The sequence below is a fragment of the Helobdella robusta genome, assembly GCF_000326865.2.
Source record: "Helobdella robusta unplaced genomic scaffold HELROscaffold_65, whole genome shotgun sequence".
Lineage (NCBI taxonomy): Eukaryota > Metazoa > Annelida > Clitellata > Rhynchobdellida > Glossiphoniidae > Helobdella > Helobdella robusta.
The window spans coordinates 384156-408318 of NW_008705364.1; the positions used below are offsets into that span (position 1 = coordinate 384156).

The 24163-nt window shown below is 31.8% G+C and overlaps 5 protein-coding genes across 5 annotated transcripts; 2 read left to right on the forward strand and 3 right to left on the reverse strand.

The window, feature by feature from the left end:
• Nucleotides 1–398: 398 nt before the first annotated feature.
• On the reverse strand, nucleotides 399–9358 carry HELRODRAFT_194048 (hypothetical protein). The gene is made up of 14 exons (XM_009030134.1): nucleotides 9221–9358; nucleotides 8380–8447; nucleotides 6562–7014; nucleotides 6085–6283; nucleotides 5142–5834; nucleotides 4129–4986; nucleotides 3717–3874; nucleotides 3431–3535; nucleotides 3057–3139; nucleotides 2457–2905; nucleotides 2053–2139; nucleotides 1749–1865; nucleotides 1291–1527; nucleotides 399–972 (listed from the first exon to the last, which is right to left on the reverse strand). The coding sequence occupies exons 1-14, from the start codon at nucleotides 9237–9239 to the stop codon at nucleotides 611–613; spliced, it is 3888 nt and encodes a 1295-aa protein (XP_009028382.1). The 5' UTR covers nucleotides 9240–9358; the 3' UTR covers nucleotides 399–610.
• An 844-nt stretch (nucleotides 9359–10202) lies between these two features.
• HELRODRAFT_115575 (hypothetical protein) lies at nucleotides 10203–10922 on the forward strand (the record flags this gene model as incomplete). Its single annotated transcript, XM_009030135.1, has 3 exons — nucleotides 10203–10250; nucleotides 10384–10438; nucleotides 10594–10922. 3 exons carry the CDS (start codon nucleotides 10203–10205, stop codon nucleotides 10920–10922), a joined length of 432 nt encoding a protein of 143 aa, XP_009028383.1.
• Nucleotides 10923–11736: 814 nt separating this feature from the next.
• On the reverse strand, nucleotides 11737–16629 carry HELRODRAFT_194049 (hypothetical protein; the record flags this gene model as incomplete). The annotated part of the gene is made up of 5 exons (XM_009030136.1): nucleotides 11737–12404; nucleotides 12672–12961; nucleotides 13088–13730; nucleotides 15998–16341; nucleotides 16428–16629. 5 exons carry the CDS (start codon nucleotides 16627–16629, stop codon nucleotides 12213–12215), a joined length of 1671 nt encoding a protein of 556 aa, XP_009028384.1. The 3' UTR covers nucleotides 11737–12212.
• A 326-nt stretch (nucleotides 16630–16955) lies between these two features.
• On the reverse strand, nucleotides 16956–19715 carry HELRODRAFT_180839 (hypothetical protein; the record flags this gene model as incomplete). The annotated part of the gene is made up of 6 exons (XM_009030137.1): nucleotides 16956–17072; nucleotides 17534–17737; nucleotides 18310–18615; nucleotides 18718–19104; nucleotides 19310–19399; nucleotides 19692–19715. The coding sequence occupies 6 exons, from the start codon at nucleotides 19713–19715 to the stop codon at nucleotides 16956–16958; spliced, it is 1128 nt and encodes a 375-aa protein (XP_009028385.1).
• A 359-nt stretch (nucleotides 19716–20074) lies between these two features.
• Nucleotides 20075–23705, forward strand: HELRODRAFT_187510 (hypothetical protein; the record flags this gene model as incomplete). Its single annotated transcript, XM_009030138.1, has 12 exons — nucleotides 20075–20257; nucleotides 20508–20606; nucleotides 20766–20848; nucleotides 21113–21143; nucleotides 21323–21406; nucleotides 21551–21676; nucleotides 21846–21903; nucleotides 22129–22249; nucleotides 22569–22671; nucleotides 22969–23054; nucleotides 23198–23284; nucleotides 23309–23705. 11 exons carry the CDS (start codon nucleotides 20075–20077, stop codon nucleotides 23274–23276), a joined length of 1053 nt encoding a protein of 350 aa, XP_009028386.1. The 3' UTR covers nucleotides 23277–23284; nucleotides 23309–23705.
• Between the last annotated feature and the right edge of the window lie 458 nt (nucleotides 23706–24163).

Sequence of the window (24163 nt, forward strand, 5' to 3'; positions counted from 1 at the left end):
CTTCTATTTTCTCTGTACGTTCTGTACATTTTAACAATTTTCGTGTGTTGTCCACGGTCTTGGTCCTTTATAATTCATGCAATGCGTGCTACATGTACTACATAATCGAACATTTTTATATTTTAAATTATAAACTATGTACTACATAATCGAACATTTTTATATTTTTAATTACAAAATGTGATTTTTTTTATCAAATGAACTCTTACTACTAAGCAAAATTTCAATTTTAAATAATCTTTTATCAGATTTCTTTTCTCTTTTGGGCAAATCCATTGATAATATCAGTAAAAGCGATGCATATTTCATTTAGTGTTTTTCCATACTGATTCAGTATTGGGTTTTATTTTTTTTCAGTAAACATAGATAGAATGTTTAAAAAACAAAAGAAAAAACAATTTTATATTTGAAACTTTCTACGTGAAAAGCAGTCATACATGTGAAATACAAAGATGTATGAATTAAATTTGAATGTAAACCCAACAATTACAGCACGTATGCTAATAGAATGACTGATTGTAAATTTCATTAAAATTTATAAAATCATTAAAACACTCAATGATTGTGAACCTTCATCACCTTCCATGAAAGTTTTTGTTGCTGTATTTGTTCAAGGACTCGGACTGGCAGCCGAACTGAAGAGCAGCCTGGCCGACACCCGCCTAACCGGGGAGGTAATGACGAAATTAGTGAAACCCCTTCCACCATCATCATCATTGTTTTTATTATAACTCATATTATTATTATTATTGTTGTTGTTGTTAATCCCTGACGATGATTCCATCATTTCAGTTAATCTCTTCTCTAGATTAGTGTATCTTAAGACGTTTCTAGAAGCAATGGATGATGACGACGATGACGTCAACAGCGACGTTCCCGCTGTCGAGGTCATTTTATTTGAATAAAATGAATTTCTCCTCTCCAAACTGTTGCTTCTGCGGACGGGCTGGGAAAAAAACGTCAGTGAAGTGTCTAGGGGGAGAAAAAAGAGAATATATTTCAAAATTATTGTTATTGTTTCATTATCAGAGGTGTGGACGTAGGAGAGCTTTGGGACTGAGGCCCACTAAAATAGAAAATGGTGCTAAGGTTAGAACAAAATTGAGCGAAATTTTAATATGAACTCATAAGAACTTGAACTGAAAACTAATTCAGCACGTCTGAAACAATAAAATTCAGTTCAATTTTGGATGAATTAATTGGTTTGAATAGCGAAATTTGATGAAACTCGTGGGATAAGCAATAAAAAATCGGTCGTCAACTGTTTTTAACATTAATTACTGTTATAACCGTTAATAGCGCTGGAACGTTTCTCATCGTCCTTCATGGGCGTTTCTTCGATGCTCCACTTTGATTCGTCCCAAGGACTTAATGGAGCTGCTGCTATCGAAACTGATCTAGCTGCAGCTGCTGTCGAAGCTGCAGCTGCTGGTAGCTGTCGCCTTTGTAGTAGTCTACTCACACCCTTTTTAGCATCAGGGGTCTCTTTTACCAATCTTGTTTTCACAACGTGATGAGATAGAACTCCTTGGTTTTTTTTTGTTTTAATGTCAACATGAAGCAAATTAAAAAATGAATTTAAAATTAAAAGTATTTGATTTAAAAATGTGATCAAATCATTACTTGATGCTGATCGATTCTAAACAGACTTGAACCGTGCATAGGCAGAATAAATCAGAAATGTAAATAAATCGTAAGAAAATATTAACGAAGGTATTAAAAATTACGTTCAAAAAACTTTTTTTTACTTTTCAATGGCGTCTTTTTCGGTGTTTTGTTCGGTGTCTTCGTCGGGGTTTTCCTGGGAGTCTTATCCTTGGGAGTTCCAAACAAAGCTCTTTTCACTTTCAATGTTTCTGGTTTCACTTTTAATTTTTAAATTATTATTTTCGTTATTATTAGTAATAATTACTAATGCCATTGCTACTACAAATCTTACTGACGCCAAACTACAACTACCATAGAAGCTAACATTAATACAACGACAAATATTGTCACAATACTAACAAATTACTACTACTACTGCTAGACCCTAACCCTACTGCTACATACTTTTACTAGGAGTTTTTCTAGGCGTTTTTTCCTTCACATCTCCAAACAGAAGCCTTTTGATTTTCATAGCTTCGGGCTTAACAGACGCTGACGATGTAAGAGAAGGAAATTAAAAATATGTTAACGACTGTTTTGTACTGAAGCTGTAGTAGTAGCAACAGTAGTAGTAGTGGTGGTAGTGATAGTATTATTAGTTAGTAGTAATAGTACAAACAGTAAAAATAGTAGAAAATAGTAATAGAAACTACTATGAAAACTTTGAAATCGAAACTTATAAAAGAAAACGAATTTACTTAACCCACTACCAGATCAAAATTATTTCAAAAAGTAAGTACATTTATTACTATTACTACTACCGTTATTATTATTACTATTATTGTGATTATTATTATTATTACTATTACCTTCAAATAAATTTGCCTTCATCTTGGACGCACTAGCAATTCTCTCTGACCTTCTAAATCCGGCAGAGGTGTCAAACTCAGACCTCAGTTCAGCTTTTGGTTTTGTAATTTCAATTCTCATCTTTGGTGCCTGACTAAAAGAAATTCCTCTAGACAAGGTAGAACTCGAAATCTTCATTGGCCGGTCTAATAGAATTGATTTATCTTTGGTCGTTTTGTCGTTGGAAAGTAAACTTTCATTATCGTTTTGTGAGATGAGGCTGTTGTCGTTCGATTCGGAAATTTTATTTTTCTGTTCCTGGCTCAATCCAGAAGTGAGCAAATTAGGCAGATCGAAGAAGGCATCGTCTAACTTATCTGGGGACATGAGATAGCGAAGTTGGTGAGGAATTGGTTGGATTAGGCTGTCGTATATCTTGTACAGTAGATTAGGGCTTGAAAAACGGTAGCTGGGAAAGTTGCGATGAAATAAAGTTGAAACATTAAAGTATAACAAATTAAATTATGAAATTCGTTCGATTATCATGACATTATTATTAAATTATGATAATTATGACCAAAGAAATTACGAATCATAATAAAACTAATAGTTATAGTCACTTTTCAAAGAGCACATTGTTTAAGAAGTTAGATATGTAGGTTGTATCTTCTTTAAATGATATCATCCTCAATATTGATACTATCTGGATGGATAAAAAAAAATAAAAAAATAAGCAATAATAATAATAAAAATTTAAATGATAATACTTCATTTTGTCTGTCTTCCAAATATTCTTGGCATTCTTTGCTTTCTTTGATATGTTCCAAGCATAAGCCATCCATTTGAAAGTGCAGATGAACTTGCAATAGACACCTGATCAGTAAATAAATCAATCAATCAATCAATCCACCAATCAAACGATCAATCAATCAACCGACCAATCAATCAATCAACCAAACGAACGATCAATCAATAATGACACTAACTCTTGGACTTCACAATCCTTATTGGTGTTATTGTTTGAATGGAATTTAGACTTCAACGTCTTTGCACTGATGAGGATGTCATTGGCTGACATGAAAGTAAGCAATTCTTTTGGCTGCGTTCGTCGAAATTACTTTTAACTATGATAAATATAATGGAGTAAAGAAAGAATAAAGTAACGTGAAATAAAAATAATCACATTAACAACAACATCAACAGCAAACAATATCAACAGCAAACAACAACATCAACAGCAAACAACAACATCAACAGCAAACAACAAAACCAACACCAACATTATCACATCTATCCCCTAATATTAGCTTGCCACTGAAATATGACATGACGTCATTGACAATATTTTTGGCCCCGGCTATAGATGTTGCCTCGCCGTCAATAACTTTCGCGTATATGGACTTTATATGCGATGCAAGGTCATCCTCCGACTTCAAATCTGGTTTTTGGAAGGAAAATAAACCCGAAATAATTTTTGATCTAAAAAAATTTTCATTGATTAACATTTATGAGAAAGTGAGATAGAGAGAGAGAGAGAGAGAGAGAGAGAGAGAGAGAGAGAGAGAGAGAGAGAACAAAAAAGAATAACTGAAAGAATGCAAGTCGAGAAATGAATGAAAAAATGAATAAAAAAGAAACAATGAAGAAAACAACATGAGAAAAACTATTTGATAAAGAAGTTAACATTGTTACCTTTGATAACCTTACAAGATGTTCCATCAGTATTATTTAGCTTGTGAATACAATTACTACCACTGCTAGTATCATTACCAATTAAAACATTTCCCTCTTCGTTGTCATCTTCACCATCATCGGCTGCAAGTTTATCGACACTGTATAAGACAGTGCCATTGAGGGAATAAGATTTGGATGGCGAACCCTTTCTATCATTACTACTATTAAATGATAAATTAAAAGAAGCGTTACCGGCGTTATAACTATTATTATTCATATTATTATTATTACCACTATTATTCATATTATTATCATTATTATTCATATTAATGTTGCCACTACAATCATTATTATCGTTACTGAAACTAGAGTTAAAACTGTGGCCGACTGAACTACTATTATTGATACCAGTGCCATGAAGACTGTTGTTGAAAGTATTGTTAGCACTGCTGCTAATGGAAGCGTCATTAATGTTGTTGTAGTTGTTATTGTTGTTGGTGGTGGTGTTGTTGTTGTTACTGAAACTGCCAGAGCCACCAATTAGGAAAGAGTAGTTAGAGTTGCTGTTTTCATCGTCTATGGCGGAAATGACGATGTTTTTTAAAGTTTCTTTGCTTTTTTCCAGAATAAGTTGGGCCCTAGTCGAGATGGAGTTTTGTCTAATAAGTGACGGTTTCTGTGTGGTTTTGATGTTGTTAGTCCTGTTGTTGCTGCTAACTTTGTTGTTGTTGCTAGTTTTGTTGTTGGTGTATTTACTGTTGTTACTGATGGTAATGTTGTTGTTGTTGTTGTCACTGTTAAAAGATGACGGCATCAATACTTTCCCATACTCTCTCTTGCTGACGACTGTGCTGATTTGGCTTACTGTTGATTGTGCTGTGAAGAGAAAAAAACAACTATTTGATCATTTTACGCCGATACCTAATAAAAAAAATTAAAAAAATAAATTTACGAACATTTACAAAAAAGTTAACATCAATAACAGCCAAAAATCGCAACACCAACAACGACAAAAACGATAAACTAATAACTTTGAGACGAGAAACAAGTTAACTTTCTTCTTTTCTTCGAAGGCGGTGTAGCAACAGCACCGGATTCTAAGCATTGTAATGACCTTTTTGAACTTCTGGTTAGACTAGGAACATCAGCCTCAACAAGGACATCTCTTTTGTTACCATGGCTACTATTTACATTCACATTAACAACATCTGTATTGGTAGTAGCGTTAACAACTTCACCACCAATGTTTATATCATTAGCATTGCTGCTACAGCCGGGGACAACATCATTTGAAAAGTTATCTGCTGAATTGCTGTAATTAGTGTTGGTGGTCTCCATAGATGTGATTTTATTGTGGCTTTCTAAATTGTTGTAAAAGTCATTAGAGTATTTTTGTTGTTTATTACGCTCTTTATTATCGCTCATTAATTTATTTTTGTTATAAATTCTCAGCGAAGTTTTCTGATTAGGTGAACTTTTACGAGATGGGAAGTGTCCAGAAATTTTTGGCGACCTAACTTTTTTAGTATCTTTGATAAATTTACTCAATATGTTTGGGGATTTTTTCAAACATTCGAGCGGGGTTAATCCTTCTACTAAAGTTTCACTTTCGTTTTTGTATAATTCAGCGGAGATTTTTGCAGGGTTGGATTCACTCTCTGTTGAGATGGTAGGTGCAGTTTCATTGTCTGGTGATGTTGATAGTTCTGTATTAAGATTTGCAGCTGGTAAAAGTTTTTAAATAATTAAGGATGATCATGTAAAAATCAAAAAATATAGATACACATACAAACATATACACAACACAGCCGGTAAAAGTTTTTAAATAATTAAGGATGATCATATAAAAATAAAAAAATATAAAAACACAACATAGACATGTACACACACACACACACGTACAAACACAAATGTACACACACATGTACACACACGAGCGCGCGCGTATATATATACATACACAAATATGCAAACTTTTCATTGCAGATTCTTTATTGCTCATAACTTTCTCCCAGATGATATCAAACGTTCTCTTCTGCATATGAAACTTACCTTGATTGCACATTAAATATTCTTTCATCGGGCTGTTAAAGGCTTGTTTTAATAAAACCACGACCCCAACAGAGGTTGTTAGCGGTTCGAAGATTGCCAGATTGTTGTCTAATTCTAAAATCTGTATGTAAATAATATATAAATGTATGTATGTTTGCATGCATGTGTGTACATTTGAATGTCTGTAGTAATATAGTTAAGTGAAGCAAAACAAGAATTTTAAAGTGAATTTGGATGTGACTTGAATAAGTAATGAAATATGAATAATTCCTCTTAACATATTTTAAATTATACATCATAAAGTGATTTTAGATAATTATTTACATCTATATCTAGTTATATCTTGCTATTCTAACACTAAAAATAAATAAAACCAATGAAAAAATACTGAAAATAAACTTTTACCAAATTTTTATTGATGTGAGCAAGCAATGACAGCAACTGAGAGTACAAGCCCATGTCTGTTTTATAATCTTTGCACTTTTGGTTGATGACGGCCATAAAGATGGCTGACTGCTTCCAGGAGAGAGGAATAGCATAGTTAGAGACAGTGCATAACCCTTCAACTAAATGGTCACATTGTTGTTGAGTTTCCTCATTTTTGTTGTTAATGATGCATTGCCTACTAATACTGCTCGACTGGATGATGTCTGTTTCATTGGAACTGACTTCATTAACGTTATAAACACGACTTACACTTGAATTATCTAATTCGGGGTCATTTGTTAATGTTGATGATTTGGGGTTGGTAATTATTTGCTGCAGAGATGAAAGGACTTGATTGGAAAGTGTAGCTTTCTGTAAGTGTGATGTGAAAAGGTCTTTTGACAGACTAAATTGCATACACCTCTTCTGGTTTAGGGTTTTATTTTTGCTAAAACATTAATAAAAATTTAAATAAATAAGGCTTTTTTGTCATTAATTTTTATTTTCATTTACCTTGTTAATTTTGAGCAAAAAATTTTGAAATATAAAATAAATAAATAACTAAATATAAAATATATAAATAGTGTGAATAAAATAAATCAAAATGGTAAAATATTGCATAAATTAGATTTGCAAATTAAATCATGAATTCAAATTTGCAAAAAAAACTTTTTAAAAATTAAAAAAAAACAGAAATAAAACAAAAACCTGAAGTTAGAAAAAGCAGGCAGCAATTGAATGCTAAGATTAAAATCGATGGTATTCATCTTTCGATTTATTTCACGAAATTACTAATCAATCAAGCAAACATGATTAGTTATTTAACAACTTAATTCTCTATGATCAAGATGTAAATAAAAAATTAAATTACCCCGCTTTTATAAGTTAACTTTTGTTTTTATTAAAAAAATGCTTTAGCGCTTCACTCATTTAAATATTTCAATATCAGATAAAGCCATATGGGCATATACATTGACGGGCAAGATTGGAATTATGATCATTTAAAATCGTTTTAAAATAAATTTATAGCCATAAAATCGACTTTAATTTCCAACCGGTATCCTACTTAATCGACAATTTTTGTGATTTTCCAAACTATGCAACTATTTTTAAAGCCCGTACTGTAGTCTTTAGTTAATTCAAACTAAAAAACGTCATACCAATTCCAAAAATTAGTTATATTTAATAAATAATACATCTTACAATCCTCAAAAGTACAATAGCAAAATGAAAACTTAACAAGTCGACCAATTCTTATAAAAAAAAGTTGAATAACTTGAAATACAGAGAATAAATTCTATCATTCATTACTACATCAGCTGCACAAGCACTTAAGTTTCCTATAGCAACGTCATAAGTAGTCATTTAATCAATTAACCAATCAACCAATTAATCAATTAGTTAATTAAACGACTTCATAATGAAATGATAGGGGCATTTTAAAAATGTAATTCATTCTTGTCGTGATGCTGACAAGCAAATGAAATACAATTTAAAAAATGCCATAAAAAAACAGATCCGAGATTTCTGGCGGCCAATCAATAAATCAATCAATCAAATTAATCAATTGATCGATCATTTTGCTTTTAAATTGACCAATCAGAGCCAGAAATCTCTACCCTCCTCATCCTCCTCCAGCCATCGGTGGTGGCGACGGTGCAGCTATGTAAAAGTTTTTATTATTAATAATATAACAATATAAAATTCTAAAATTATAATTAAAATAAAATTATGTAAAAAAATATTTGAAATGAAACAGTTAAGTATTCTAATAAAAATAATTTTACTGACAAGGGCCCCTTCTAAAGCCACCCATTCTTCTTCCTCCCCCACCTGGTCCAAATGGATCTGGTCCTCTTCTGAATGAAAAAATGAATGAATGAATGTTAAATTAATGAATAGATGGATGAAAAGATTAATAAATGGATGAATGAATGGATAGATGAAGTAGACAAATTTATGAATAAATGAATCAACAGTCTTTATCTCAAATCAAATTGAAAAAAAGATAATTATGACACATTAAAATCTTTTTATCTTAGAAAGAAAAGGTGTACTAAACAGATGGTGTACTAAAAATAGCACAAATACCCTGTTGTCCTGTAGTCAGATGAACGCCCTGATGATGACCTTCCAGTCGTAAATGGCTAAACAAAGAATAAAATATTAATTTGATTAATATCTTCAATTTTATTAGTGATTAATGAATCAATAATATTAATATTGTAATTGTGGGATGAAAAATTTGCTAAATAACTCTAAACTTACTTCCATAATGGTTCGAAAGCTGTATAAAAAATTAAATTTTAACTCGTTTAAAAATACAACAGAGATAGAAATATAAGATAGAGAATAAAATTTATAATTAATAATTCAATAAATAAATAAATGGAAAATTAGAATAACTTACAAAAGTACAAATATATTTATGAAGGACCAGAAAAAATTAGTTAGGAAAGATAATCTGGAAGTGACTGATTGAGATTCTTCCACTCTTTCACCTAATCAATTTCAATTAGAAAGCTTTAAAAATGACGAAATGATTAAAAAAATTAAATAACTAATTGTAAATTTAAAAATTTTAATATATTATTTAAAAAAGTTCAAACAAAATCATGTAATCAGTCACAACCTGAGGCCAAATAAGGCATTTTGAACAAGATTTTTACACGATTAACATCAAACAGCCGAAGACAAAAATTAAAACATCACTAAAATTAAAACTTTCATTTTTATCTACAACTAATCGGCGTTCGTGTTTATTTAAAATCTTTACATTAGTTTGATGCGTAACATTCAATATAAAAGTTGATGGACTATGTCAAATTGATTGAATTATAAATTATAAAAAACGTGTGAAAATCATTTATTCTGTTCTGTTTCAATTATTTTTAAAACAAACTATTTATTATAAACGTTATATTTGTTTTTGATGTTTAATAAATATTTAAAAAAGCTGTTATTTACGGTGTCATTATAAATTATGTTTCATGATCATTTGAAACGGTCCCTTAAGGTTTTTTAAATTTTTTTTACCAGTCTACTGGCATCCACGTCAACTATAAATGAAAGAATTAGTAACAGTGAAAAGTTATAAATAAAATTATTTGTGCTTTTCATTGTTAGAAATGGCAAGAACTAATCAAACATGCTTTTATTGATAATAAATAATTCAACTACATTCACTTATAATCACAACATTTAGAACATATGCTCTGCCATTCAAATGCCATTCAAATAATTTACTTATAGCTTTTCATACAGTAAATTTAAATAATTACAAAAACATTAGTTTTAAAAATCAACAATTTGTTTTAATTTTGAATTATTCATGTAGATTATTTTCAAAATGAAATATGAAGTTTAAGTTAAAAAGTTTGCGCTTTATAATATTTGCCATTACCAAAATACTAAATTTAGCAACTTCCGTCTTTTTTTCTCGCTGTGCATGAGGTTCATAATGGATTCCTATTTTCTTTCTTTATCGCTCTAAAACACTTTTAATGTTTATTTCATGTTAATAATTGTTATTTATTTTTGTAGTATTTTATGTAGTATTTTTTAAATATAATTATCTCTATTTGTTTATTGAAAGGACACTAATTTGAGCGATCATGCAGATCTTTGTAAAGACGTTGACGGGCAAAACCATCACGCTCGAGGTAGAAAATCATTTAATTTTTTTATTTAGTTGTAAATTCAACCCTCAAAATGTTTAATAATTTTGTGTAACAAGGAAATTTTTTCGTTGCTTATTTTTCTGTACAACTTATGTTTTTTTAAAAACTCCTTCAGGTTGAACCCAGTGACACAATCGATAATGTGAAAGCTAAGATCCAAGATAAAGAAGGTAGGTGTTACAATTACTTTCTCATTTTTTCCATAAACTTTGCAACGCATTTTTGGCAATAAATCTGCATTAAAAAATATGAAGAAACAGTTTCATATCAATTTTTATTAATTAAAAATATTAAAATGAAATAAATTACTAATATTTATTGCCAGGTATTCCTCCTGATCAACAAAGACTCATCTTTGCCGGAAAACAGTTGGAAGATGGTAGAACATTGAGTGACTACAATATACAAAAAGAGTCAACCCTCCATCTTGTTCTAAGGTTGAGAGGCGGAGCCAAGAAGCGCAAGAAGAAGAATTACACCACACCGAAAAAGAACAAGCACAAGAAGAAGAAGGTGAAGCTGTCACTTCTCAAGTTCTACAAGGTAACTCTCACATTTGTCTTTTTAAAAATTTTAATATTTTTGTTTGAATTTTTTGTCATGGTGTGTGTTATGATGACATTTTTAGGACACCTTAAGATTACATTAATGTAACGTGATATGAAAAACTAAGCGTTACCTTCACTGAACACATCCATTTGTAGTAATTCTTCGTAGTAAGTCTTCTGTTATTTATCAATCTATTTTATGTTAGATTATTTCAAAATTAAAAAGTTCTTTCACCAATGAGTATCCACATTTTCACAATTTTCGTTAACACATGTTTGGTTGAGGTTTGTGCAATGATGACAAGCTTAGGACACCTTAAGATAATTTAAGTAGTTAAATGTTATGAACCCCCAAGCGTTACCATAGCTGAGCACTCATCAACCAATACATTTATTATTATTTGATTATTTAAATTCATTTTGGTTTATTTTTGATACCTCAATTTATTTTGATTTATAATATGTTTTTATTGACAGTGCTGTGATGACAAGCTTAGGACACCTTAAGATAATTTTTAAGTATAATTAAATGTTATGAACCACAAGCGTTACCATAACTGAGCACTATCAATAAAAACTGATTCATTATTTCTTTTCTTTTTTACCTGCTGCTAATTCAAGTTTGTTGAATTAATCTTTCCTTAACACAGGTCGATGATAATGGCAAAATCAGCAGACTGAGACGTGAATGCCCGAACGAGGAATGTGGTGCCGGTGTATTCATGGCTAACCATTTTGACAGACAGTACTGCGGTAAATGCTGTCTCACGTATGTATTCAACAAACCCGAGGAGAAGGTCTAAATCGTTGGCCAATTTCATTCGGCCGGCCAGCTGGTGTTTGGATTGATTTGAATTTACCTCTTATGTATTGAACAGTTTGGTGGTTAAGTTTGTTCAACAATAAAAATTAAAAACGACTTTTCTTTCAGTTTATTGATGTAAAAATATAATATAAAAATTCTAGATAAGTTAATGAAAACATGCTATTCAAGTTAATAATGGTAATTGCAATGCAACGTAATTTAGATGATTCTTCTTAATAAGCAGTTCTGTTAGGCAGGTAGCTTGTGTTCAAAACGTTTGTAATGCAAGAGGCTTTTGTAAGAAAATTACTAAATTTGAATAAATATACAAATGAAATGTTAGAAGAAGTTTAACAAAAATCAACATTGAAAACATGATTGGCTCAAAAAATACGTGAAACTTCTGCATAATATCAATGATTTAGAATAATTGTCAGTTCGTAACTTCATTAACATGAACGAAAAAAGAAGTTAACGTAAAAATATCTTAAGAAAGTAAACAACGGAAAAATAATTCACTCATAAATAATTAAAAGAACATAATATCGATGGCGTAAGGTAAAACCTTACAAAACACCCAAAAACTCAAAACTAATTTTCGTCCGGCATGTTGTTGAAACTTTTTTCGACGTCAGAGGCCGCACTTTCGGAGATACTCAGGCTATGATTGAATGAGGTTTTGCTTTCGTTATTCTCATAACCCTTTTCATCCTTCTGTTCCAACTGTGCTTCTTTTTTTCTTTCTTGGCTGAGTTTGTCCATTTCGGAAGCCCAATCACAGATCTGACGGTTGGTATGTATTAGTGTGTATGTGTATTGTTTGTATACACTCTGTGTATGTTTTTGTATATATATCTTATGTATCCTTTTGCTGAAAGCGTGTACACGAAACAAGTATGCATGGGTTAAGCACGTGCATACTTTATATCTACTTTAAGTTAGTGCTGCTTTGTGTGTGTATATGGAATGTCACAGGATTTTAATTTATCGCAAAAATTACTAACTAAATTAGTAAAATTTACTTATTACAGATTCGTTGGTGATACTAACAACTGGAGATTTGATGTCAACGTGCAGAGTATTCTCTTCAATGAATTTCTCAAATGCTTCTTCACTTTCTTCATTATCATCTATAATATCGATATTAATCGCATTGGTCTCTTTGCTGCCGTGTTCAACTGCACAGTCAATCCTTGATAATTTTTTCTTATTTTTGATTGCATCATCATCGTAGTCGCCATCATCATCATCATGGTTGCTAGCGTCGTCGGCGTTGATATTTTCATCGTCGTCAACATCTTCCCATTCCTCTTCGTCATTGTCATCACCATCATCATTATCTGTTTCATTATAAAAATGATTGCTGTTATGAATACAAATTACAGACAGGATAGTATCTTTGTAAATAACAGTCAAAATAGTAAAAACAGTACATCATGACACGGTTAACAGTAACAACAACAAACTGTTTTCCATCTTTATAGACTGTTCGGACTGTTCCAACCAATCACAGATGGCCGCTTCCTTCTTCAGGTCATACCTATTTATAGCAGGAGCAACCTGATTATCATAGCTATCACCATCCTCAGCGTCGTTTCCTGGAGTCGTGATGACGGCCAGTATGACGTCACCGCTGATTTCACTTTTTTTGCCAATTTTATCCGGGCTGGGTTTTTTCAATATTGACTTCAGGGGCTTTTCTGGACTTGTACTTATAGTAGTGGTGATAATGGCCGAATTGTTAATGTTGGGTTTGATTTTGTTCGGCTTGGTACCGCTGGTTGGAAAATGATTGTGATGTAGCTTACTGGCGATGCTGTTGTGTTTGTACTTTGTGTTGTAACTGTTGCTGCTGCGAGGTTGTTGTTTGCTGCTGTTGTGAGTTTTGTCGATCAGTCGTCCTGATCCAACAACACGAGGTCTGCTGCTGCTGCTGTTGGTGGGCGTGTTGTGGCTTGGAGATGTTTGTGGTTGCTTACTTTGGTCTTCTTTAGGAGTTTGGATAGTTGTAATAATGTCATGCCCTAAAGAAGCTGTGTTGTTGTTGACGCTACTATAGCCATTTATTTCAATAGTTCTTCTTATTATTTGATTTGGCCTTTGTTTGTCCTGAAAGGATAGCAAAAGATCAATTGAACATTTGGTTTAATTAATAGAATATATATATATATATATATGTAGAGTTTATATAGCGCTCGTTCAAGTTCTCACAAACGCTTTATCCCACAAGTGCGCTTTGATTCTTTTTCTAAAAATCACTTCATCAATCTCATTTGTTTTCAGCTCTGTTGGCAAATCATTCCACATCCTTGGGCCATACACTGCAAAACTTCTTGACGCCATTGATGAGTTTACCAACGGTTTCTGAAAATCATTGTTTTTGGAAGATCTTAAGAATCTACCCGCCACTGTTATTGGTGTTTTTTTGCACAGATCCATTAGATATTTCGGAGCCGAACCTTGCATACATCGTTTCATCATCACCAAAACTTTGAAAACGATTCTGCTTTCAATTGGCAGCCAATGTAATTCACGAAAAATTGGGGTCACATGGTCATATTTTTTTCCTTGTACTATAAGCTTCGCTGCCCTGTTTTGTATTGATTTTATCCCATATATTGTTGACTTCGGACATCCGCTCAGCAAACTGTTGCAATAATCAACCCGACTGACCACAAACGCATGGATCAGAGATTTTGTTGTATCCAGATCAAGAGAGGCTCTTATGCGGCCAAGCTGTCGAAGCTGAAATGAACAGTCCCTAACGAGGTTATTCACATGCTGATGCATATTCAGTGTACTGTCCAACCAGAAACCCAAATTTTTCACCACTCCAGTGAACGGCGCCATCACAGACCCAAATCTTATGCTCTTTACATCAGTTTTCGAGAGCTGTTGTTTAGTTCCAATCAACATTACTTGTGTTTTTTCCTCATTTAATTTTAGTCTGTACGAACCCAACCAATTCTTTAGGCACATTATTTTCTCTGAGACAAGTTCAACCATTTCCCCCACCGACCCCACCCCAGCGCTGCTGATGATCTGTATGTCATCTGCATATGCGTACACGCGCAGATCATTATGTTTCAACAATTTCGCTACTCCTGAAGTGTACAGGAGAAAAAGGAGTGGGCCTAACACTGAGCCCTGAGGAACTCCGTTCTTTATTTCCATGACTGTTGATGCTTGTACCCCGTAGACCACTTCATACGTTCTCTCGCAAACAAATGATGACAACCAACCAAGTACCTTGCCTTTCAAACCAAATTGATTTTTCAAAACCAAATGCAGCACGTCATGATTGACACAGTCGAAAGCTGCACTCATATCCAAAAGTGCCAAGAGAGAAACCCTTTTCTTGTCAACAGCTTCGTACGCATCTACCAACAGACGAGTTAGTGCTGTTTCAGTCGAATGATGTCTTCTGTAGGCAGATTGTGCATACGGCATCAGGTTCTGTTTGTCTAAATGCTGCACCAGCCGTCGTACTACCACTCTTTCGATTAACTTAGACAAGAAAGTTAATTTTGAAACTGGTCTATAATTGCCCGGATCAGACACATCTGACTGGGGTTTTTTCAACAGCGGCGTGACAATTGCATGCTTGGCTATCTTTGGTAAAATTCCGTCTCTCAAAGATGCATTGACTATGACAGTTATGAAGGGTAGAAGAACATCCAGAAACTCCTTGGGAATGTATGTTGGGACAGGATCACCTGAGCATGTCGTTGACGTGATTGCGTTATTATTTTGTGAACCTCTTCTTCTGTGCAAGGTTCAAAATTATCCAATACTCCAACAGACAACTCTTCAATTTCAGGAAAATCATAATGCTGAGTCGCCCTCATTACTCTATCAACTTTGTCTTCAAAATGGTTGATAAAATCGTCAGATGAAAGTTCTGTCTTTTTTGACTCTGACATCTTTACATTTATATGCATCATCTTGTTCACATGACGCCAAAGTTGAGAAGGATTCTTTTTGCAAGATGCTATCTGATTTCGCCAATAACTATTTTTCTTGTCTATCAGCAACACTTTCCTGTCCTTCAGGGCATCATACCAATTTTTCCGATCATCATCATTCTTTGTTTTGCGATATTTCTTTTCCAGCTTCCTACACCATCGTTTAGACCGAATGCACTCGTCATCAAACCAAGGGGTAACTGGACAAAATTTACAGCTAACCTTCTTAATTGGTGCATATTCATCTGCCAACCGTCGTAACTCCGTCACATAGCAATTCATCAGATCCCCAGCGCAAGCATCATCAGATGGTCTTACAGCCAGTAATGTTGACATCAAAGAACCTCGAAATGCCACTTTGTCATACTTCTTCCAACATCGTACGAGTTTAGTTACCATTTTTGGTTTAACCTTTTGCATGGGCAACAAACACGTTATAAGGGCATGGTCCGAAAATTCTCCTGGTGTTCCCACGGTGACATCAGTAATCTCGTAACTCGATGTAGCAGCCACAAAATCTAATGTTCCATTTTTGACGTGAGTTGGACCATGCACAAACCTGATCATATCAAATGTTGCAAAAAAATCTTCCATCCGCCTCGCATTTAAATCATCAGCGTCCTCTAGATGAATATTAAAATCACCAGCTATCAACAACGGAACGGTATTCACAATCAGTCCCTCAACCACATGGCACCTTTTGAGCCCGGACGATATATCGCCATCAGAATGACTGGTGTATTTGCCATCGAGATCTGGACGCATAAACACTCAAACGATGTTAGTTTTGGAATATCCAACCGCCTGAGGGAGTACACATCCTTAACCATAACAATCAAACCACCATGAGCTGGATCAAATTCCCTGACGGCATCAACGTACCCATAGCCTGGTGGCAAAGCAGATTTTACCGATTCATCATTTGACGCTCTGTGCCATGTTTCTGTAAGCACCATAACATCAATTTTGTTATGCAACAAGGCATCATAGATTACCACTGACTTGTTTGACAACGACCTCACATTGAGCAAACCAAGTTTCATCATGGTATTATCTCTATTTCTATCAACATCATCGTCTTCTGTAGAAAATTTTTTAAACTTTAAGCAATAGCTGTTTGTTACCAGATTATTTCTCGGAAACATTTTCTTCCTAGGATTCCAGAGTTTTAACGAGAAAAGTTTAGTTTTTTACGTATCCTTCTATTAGGTTTCAGGTTATTATTGAGCTGCAGCAATTGTTCAATAGTGTTATAATAACTATATGCGTTTGTATTTATTTTGTCATGTTGTTTTGTATGCATTGTATATTTTTGTATACTGTACATTTAAATGTGGTTAGTATATTTCTTTATGTATAAGAATTATCATCATAAATTCCCCTCTTGAACAATCCTAACTTTTTTCAGGTTTGAAGTGTTTTTGTCCTGTCTGTCTCTGTAGCTATCAGCTAGAAATCTATTTGCTGGATCAGGTGGTGGCTGTTGCTGTATGTTTGTTTGTTTGTTTGTATGTATGTATGTTTGTATGTATGTATATTGTATGTATGTAATTATGTATGTCTATGTATATGTATGTGTAAGTATTTATGCAAGTGTGCTTATATTTGTGTGCATTTGTGTATATAAATGATGGTATGAGAAACAACAGAACACACACATACACACGCACACATACATACATAGAAACATACATACATAGAAACATGCGTACATACATACATACATACATAGAAACATACCATGTCAATGTTATCCACATCATCATTAGTACTATTGATGCAATTCAATCTTTTACTATTATTACCGGCTGAGTAAATTTTAATCATTTTATCTTTTTTATTATTATCAACTGATGAAAATGTTGAAGCTGTTGTTGTTACAGTTGATGATGTCACCGATGATAATGGAGTTATCTTGATTTGGTTGCTATCACTCGAGCTGCTTACATCATTTTTATCAATTCTACAATTGTTATCAACACCGTTGTTGTTGTTGTTGCTGTTGTTGTTGCTGTTGTAGTTGTTGCTGTTGTTGTTGTAAGGAGTAGCATCATCTTGTTTAATATCACCAATTGAATGTCTATCCTTATTAGTTTTACTATTTTCACAATCCCTTAACTTCTCTCTTCCATCGGCTTCAGCTTTGTTTCTCTGAAATGTTATACCATAATGTTTACTATCATTACATTTCATGGAATAATTATAGAATTACAAATGCACACACACACACCTCACCAGATCTTTCTCTTTCTCCTCTCTCTCTCTCTCTTATATTTCTCTCCTTCTCCTCTCTCTCTTATATTCTTCTCTCTCACTCTCTTTCTACATATTATCCATCTACACCATAATATGACATCTCTCCTTCTATCTATACTAATTTTTGTCTAAAACATACAATACTTTTCAGAGACTTGTTATTGCACACAAGCTCACAATTTCTTTTTCTTTTGCTCTCTCTCTCTCTCTCTCTCTCTCTAACTTTTCTTTCACAAACTATCAACATAAATAAATGAATGAAGTAAATAATGGATGGTATTAAAGGACAATGATAATTTAAATTAATCAATCAATCTTCGTCTAGCGCCCAGAGACCTAGTTCTCCGAGGTAGGACTTCTTTGCCATCAATTTTTTGATGGCAAAGAAAACAAAGAAAAGTGTTTTAATAATTTAAAGAAAACAAAGAAAATTTTTTTGATAATTTAAATTAAAAGTTAACTCTAACAATGTACTCCTGCCATTCTTCGGAGGTCCCTGGGACATACCTTCTACCCCCCCTACCAAATTTACCACTACTATTATTATAGTTATTATTATTACTATTAAATTTATTATTATAGTTGTTATTTTTTGGCTTATTGTAGCTATAATTGTTATCGTTATTAATATTTCTGTTGTTATAAGTGTTATTATTGCTGTCAGTATGGTAGTTGTTGTTATTTACGTTATTATTATTGTTGTTGGTGTTGTTCTGTTGTTGTTGCCTAGCCTGTCTGATGGCGTTTAACTTGTCTCTAGCATCCATAAAGATCTGTAAAAAACGTATACACAATAATATTGCGGTTATAATTTTAAATGAATAAAATTATTTTTAAGAATGTTTATTTATCAATTTATTTAAAAAGTTTCTTACTAAAGGTTTAATAGTGACGCTATTGTTGTTGTCGCTATCTTTAGAACTGTCCGTAACATAATTACTTGTTGTTACATTGTTGTTGGCGTTGCTTTTATCATCAGCTTGGGCAAAATTGTTGAATATGTTGTTGTTGTTGTCATTGTCAGTTCTATTCTTAATGTCATTACCATTCTGATAGTTATTATCATTTTTGAAATTATATTTATTACTATGGCTAAACGAAGACTCTTGTTTCTTATTATAACTATTATTAAAAGTATTGTTGCTGATGTTTTTGTAATTAGTGCTATAAAAGTTTTTATTGTTATTGTTGTTGTTGTGGGGAGGTTTTATAGTCACTGCACACCCAGCCAGTTCAGCTTTTTTTCGGTCTTCCTCTGCTTCCTTTTGAAAATATTTTTTTTTGGAGAAATTATTGTATAAAAAAATCAATGATTGAATAAAAATGACTGATAGTTACACTGAAAAGAAGTAGATAAATTATTAAGTTATTGTGGGTTGAGAACTGCTTTTGAATTTTGTAATCATACTCCTAATTGATTTTGAAATATAAAAATAAATTTAAATTAAAATAATATTTTGTACCAACCATAAACTTTTTAGCCATTGCTTCATTTTTTTTTCTCATTTCTTCAATTTTTTTGTTCAGTATTTCCTCTTTCTCCAATCGCAATCGCTCCTTAAAAATAATAAATGTAAAGTAAATAAGTGTTGCAGTGTAGGATAGTAAGTGAGTTAGTGTGTTAGTCTATCTTAGTCTTAGTTTATGTTAATAGTTAAGGGCTAGGACTTAGGAGCAAAGTAGGAAATTAGTTAATTAGTTAAAAAATTAGTTAATTAATGAATTAATAATTAATTTAATAATGGAGAGCATACAATTTTAATATTTAGGGATAGAAAAGTTTAGTGAAAGTTCGTTTTGACTAGTTTTTTAATAATTTCAATTAATTTTATAATTTTGAAATAAATACCTGAGTCGATATTTCGTCCGACATTTTTGATTCTTTATGAACTTATTTTAGAAAACATGAAACAAATAAAAAAGTTAACTTAAGTTTAAAATGTGCAATTTTAACACAAAACAATAAACGATGGGAGACCATGGATATATATGTGGAAGACTTATCAAAATGGGTAATTATTTTACAATAAATCAAAGACTCTATAACATTTTTAAATTAAAAAATTTTAATTTTTATGTTAATTTTTTTTGATTAATGTTTTTTTTAGTTTTGCCAATTTCTGACATTTTTCCTGCATTTGTAGGTAGGGAGGGTTTTAGCAAAAAAAGTCTTAACAAAAGATCCATTATCTTCACTTGCCAATTTAGTGTGATGTGTTATTAGGTGTAAAGATGGCTGAGCAGAATTCTACTTTAAATGCTTCTTTGAACGCCACTGAGGCTCAAAATGTTACGGCAAAAGTTCCGGCGACCCCAGAGGGAATGGCCTTAGCGTATTTTAGTTTGGTGGCCATGGCTTTGCTGCCTATTTTTTACGGATCGTACAGGTCTGTGAAGTTCCATACTGAACAAAAGGTAATGAGTTTGGTTTGTAGTAAATACAAATACGTGAGTGAATGTGTGCCTGATCATGTGTCGATCAAACGTATGGCTATTAATTAAATTATTTTCTTTTCTTATTCCTATTTATAAAATGTTTATGAAGCTGTCAATTCAATGATTTAGTTGATAAATAAAATTTTCTCTCAAACCTCAAACTAACATATGCGCGCCCATGAGGAGCTTTTTTATTTTAGTTTTTTAATATTTTCTAATTTTTTTCCAGAAATCCGGAACCCCCACTGAAACAATGTCTAGCAAGGATGCTGCCATGTTTCCCATTATGGCCAGTGCAGCTCTCTTCGGCCTCTACATCTTTTTTCAGGTCAATTATTAAAAAAAATTATGGATGTGGGAAGTATAAGTTGCATTTTTGATTTTTGATTTTTAATATCATAATTGTATAACTATATTTGTTATTTTATATCTGTAAATAATCATTTGTTTTGTTAAAAATATTTTAAAGTTAATTTATTTCTCCTAGATCTTTTCAAAAGACCACATAAACATGTTGCTAACTGTTTATTTCTTCTTTCTTGGTGTGCTTGCCCTAGCTCATATTCTGAGGTGTTTGTTTCTGCAAAAATTTTCAATGTTTTGTTTTATTATCATGATGTTTTTTTTATTTCAATGTAATATTTTCTATTATAACTTAATGGTTATAGTTGTTACATATTAAGTTTATAGATCTAAATTTACTTATTTACTCAAATTATCATTATTATTTTCCATTATAATTTTTACAAATAATTAATGATTAATTATGTAGAACTGAATAATTATTTGTATTAATAATTAAATTTTTTATATAAATAAAGAAAAATAATTCAGTCCAATAGTGCATAGGTTGGTTCCAGCATGGGTGCCAAATGAACAGTACCATCTGATATTGACCAAAGGAAAGAATGAACAGAAATCAGGCTAGGATGATGATGATGATGATGATGATAATGCCGGTAATGATGATGATTGATGATGATGGTGGTGATGATGAAAATTATGAATCTCAAACATGATGATGATGATGATTCTGAAACAGAGCTGAGCAATTATGAATTCGACACAAAGGATCTGGTGTGCTTGGTGATTTGCTGTGCCATTGGTCTTTGGTATCTTATCAAAAGGGTTATTATCATTTCAGTTCAATTTTTAATCACTATGATTATTTACACACACACACACACACAGATATTTACACACACACATATGCATACATAGAGACACATGCATACATACACACAAATACATGCATGCATACAAATATTTTAGCATTGGATTGCCAATAACCTGTTTGGGCTTGCATTTGCATTGAATGGTATTGAATTCCTTCAGCTGAATAGAATCAGTACTGGATGCATCTTACTCGGGGGACTATTTTTTTATGATATTTTCTGGGTTGGTCGATTGGTTGATTGATTGATTGATAAATTGCTTAACTGGTTGAGTTAGTGAGTGAGTGTTTAGTTGTTTGGTTAGTCGGTTAATTAAATGACATTGAATGATTGGTTGATTTAGTGGTTGATTGATTGGTTTAATTATTTATTAAAATTGTTTTTCTTTGTAGGTGTTTGCTACTGACGTCATGGTGACGGTTGCCAAGTCATTTGAAGCTCCTATTAAATGTACAACATGGTCTTCATTATTTCTCGCTTTTAGATTTTAACTTTTCAAAATTTATTTTCCAGAAAACTTTTAGTATATTGACAAAAATATTTGGTGTAGATATTATTTATTTAATACAAATAATATTATTATTAATTGACATTGAATGGTTGGTTGATTTAGTGGTTGATTGATTGGTTTGTTGTAATTATATAATTAGTGTTATTTAATTTTTTCTGTTCCAGTGGTTTTCCCTCAAGATCTTCTAGAAAATGGTCTAGATGCCAAGAACTTTGCTATGTTAGGTCTTGGGGATATTGTAATTCCAGGAATTTTTATTGCTCTCCTACTTAGGTTTGACGTCAGGTAAGCTGGTGTGTGTAAATTACATTTGTAAATTACATTTTAATGTCTGTAAATTAGATTTTAATATCTATAAATTATATGGTAATATCTTTAAATTACATCTTTGTATCTGTAAATTATGTCTGTTACTAATATTATGTATCATTTTTGTACAATTTGCACGTGTAATTAGTTAGCATTCATGATTTCGAACAGTTTTTCAGTATTTTTAATTATCAATTATTGATAATAATTACTCTAAATATTGCATATTAATTATAATTAATAATTATTTACATTATTATAATTAATATTAATAATTATGTTACAATGGTTTCAGTGTCCACCAAGGCAAGCGTACTTACTTCTACTCTGGCTTTGTTGCTTACTTCCTAGGACTAGTCGCAACTGTCTTCGTTATGCACTACTTCAAACATGCTCAGGTTCTTTTTATTATTGTTATTATTTATTATTATTGTTGTTGCTGTTGTTGTTGTTGTTGTTATGTTTGTTGCAGTTGTGTGTGTCTAGCTGTTTATAAATGTTTTATATTTACAAGTTTTGATTATCACTTATGTATACACAATCATCTTTCGTTATACTTACTGCATAGATGAATGTGTGAACGATCAATTTATGAATATTCATTGTTATAAACTATTATGTTATTATTAATAATTAATAAATAAATAAATAATAATAATAAATAATTAAATTTGAATAACTTATGCCCTCCATAGCCAGCTCTCTTGTATTTAGTACCAGCCTGCATTGGCTTACCACTATGTGTTGCACTCCTTAAGGGAGAGCTGCAGCTAATGTTTAGGTTATTATAAGTTATTATTATTTACGTGATTATAAGCCATTATTAGTCATTATTATTTAATATTTATTATTATTATTTATGTTATTATTGCTGTTTTATCTATAATTTTATATATTTTTATTGCATTTTTTGCGTGTGATTAGTTACGAAGACAACCCGGAAAAAAAGAATGAAGCCCCAACTGATGGAGAGAAGAAAGAAGAAATTACAAAAGATAAATAATAATAACAATTATTATTATTATTATTATTATTATTATTATTATTATTATTATTATGCTAGCGTTCACTGTTGCAATTGTTGTTGCTCGTGTTGTTTTTGTGTTATGGTTGATTTCAGTTTCCTTTCATTTGAGAAATATTGTATGTATGTATATGTGTACATGTGTATATATAAGTACATGTGCACATACGTGTGTGTACGTATATGTCCGTATGTATATATATATATATATACATGTGTGTATGTATATATATATATATAATATATATATTTATATAATATATATATTGTATTGTATTATATTAATTTTTATTATTAAAATATTATAATTAATAATTTTTATTGCGAATTTGAAGAAGGAAGTGTTTTTTGTTATATGGATAAATTTAATTTTTTAATGGTTGTGGATTTTTTAAAATATATGTATATATATATTCAATTTGTTAATATAATCCATCGTAAAATATAATGAATATATCTATATCTTGATTTTGGATTCATTTCATTTTATTGTATATGTGAATAGATATGTATGTGTATGTTCATGTTTTACGTATGTATGTATGTATACATGTAGATAAATTGTGTGTGTGTGCGTGCGTGTGTGTGTGAGTTTGTTTGTGGTATGGTGAGTATGTGCCTAGCTTAGGTATTATGTTCATCCATTCGTGGTTTGATGAGTAGATTTTCATTAATTGATTTTATCCGAAGTATGTAGTGTCCAATTTTATGTTGTACCAATAAATAAATTCACAGTGATGACTTGATTTTGCTGATTGCTTCGTCTGTAAGAGTCTAATTTTTAAAAAATGAGTGTAAGTTGTGAGGAAGACTAATTTGATCTGTTTTAAAGAGGCCAGCGTCAAAATGTTTTAGAAGCACCAGAG

What these genes read in the sequence shown, in the direction of transcription:
- HELRODRAFT_194048 (XM_009030134.1), bottom strand. An exon ending in TGGCTTTAGAAGGGGCCCTT is followed by an intron (nt 7,015 to 8,379) that starts GTCAGTAAAATT and finishes ACCCTAAACCAG; the next exon opens with AAGAGGTGTATGCAATTTAG. An exon ending in TCAATAAAAATTTGGTAAAA is followed by an intron (nt 6,284 to 6,561) that starts GTTTATTTTCAG and finishes ATTTACATACAG; the next exon opens with ATTTTAGAATTAGACAACAA.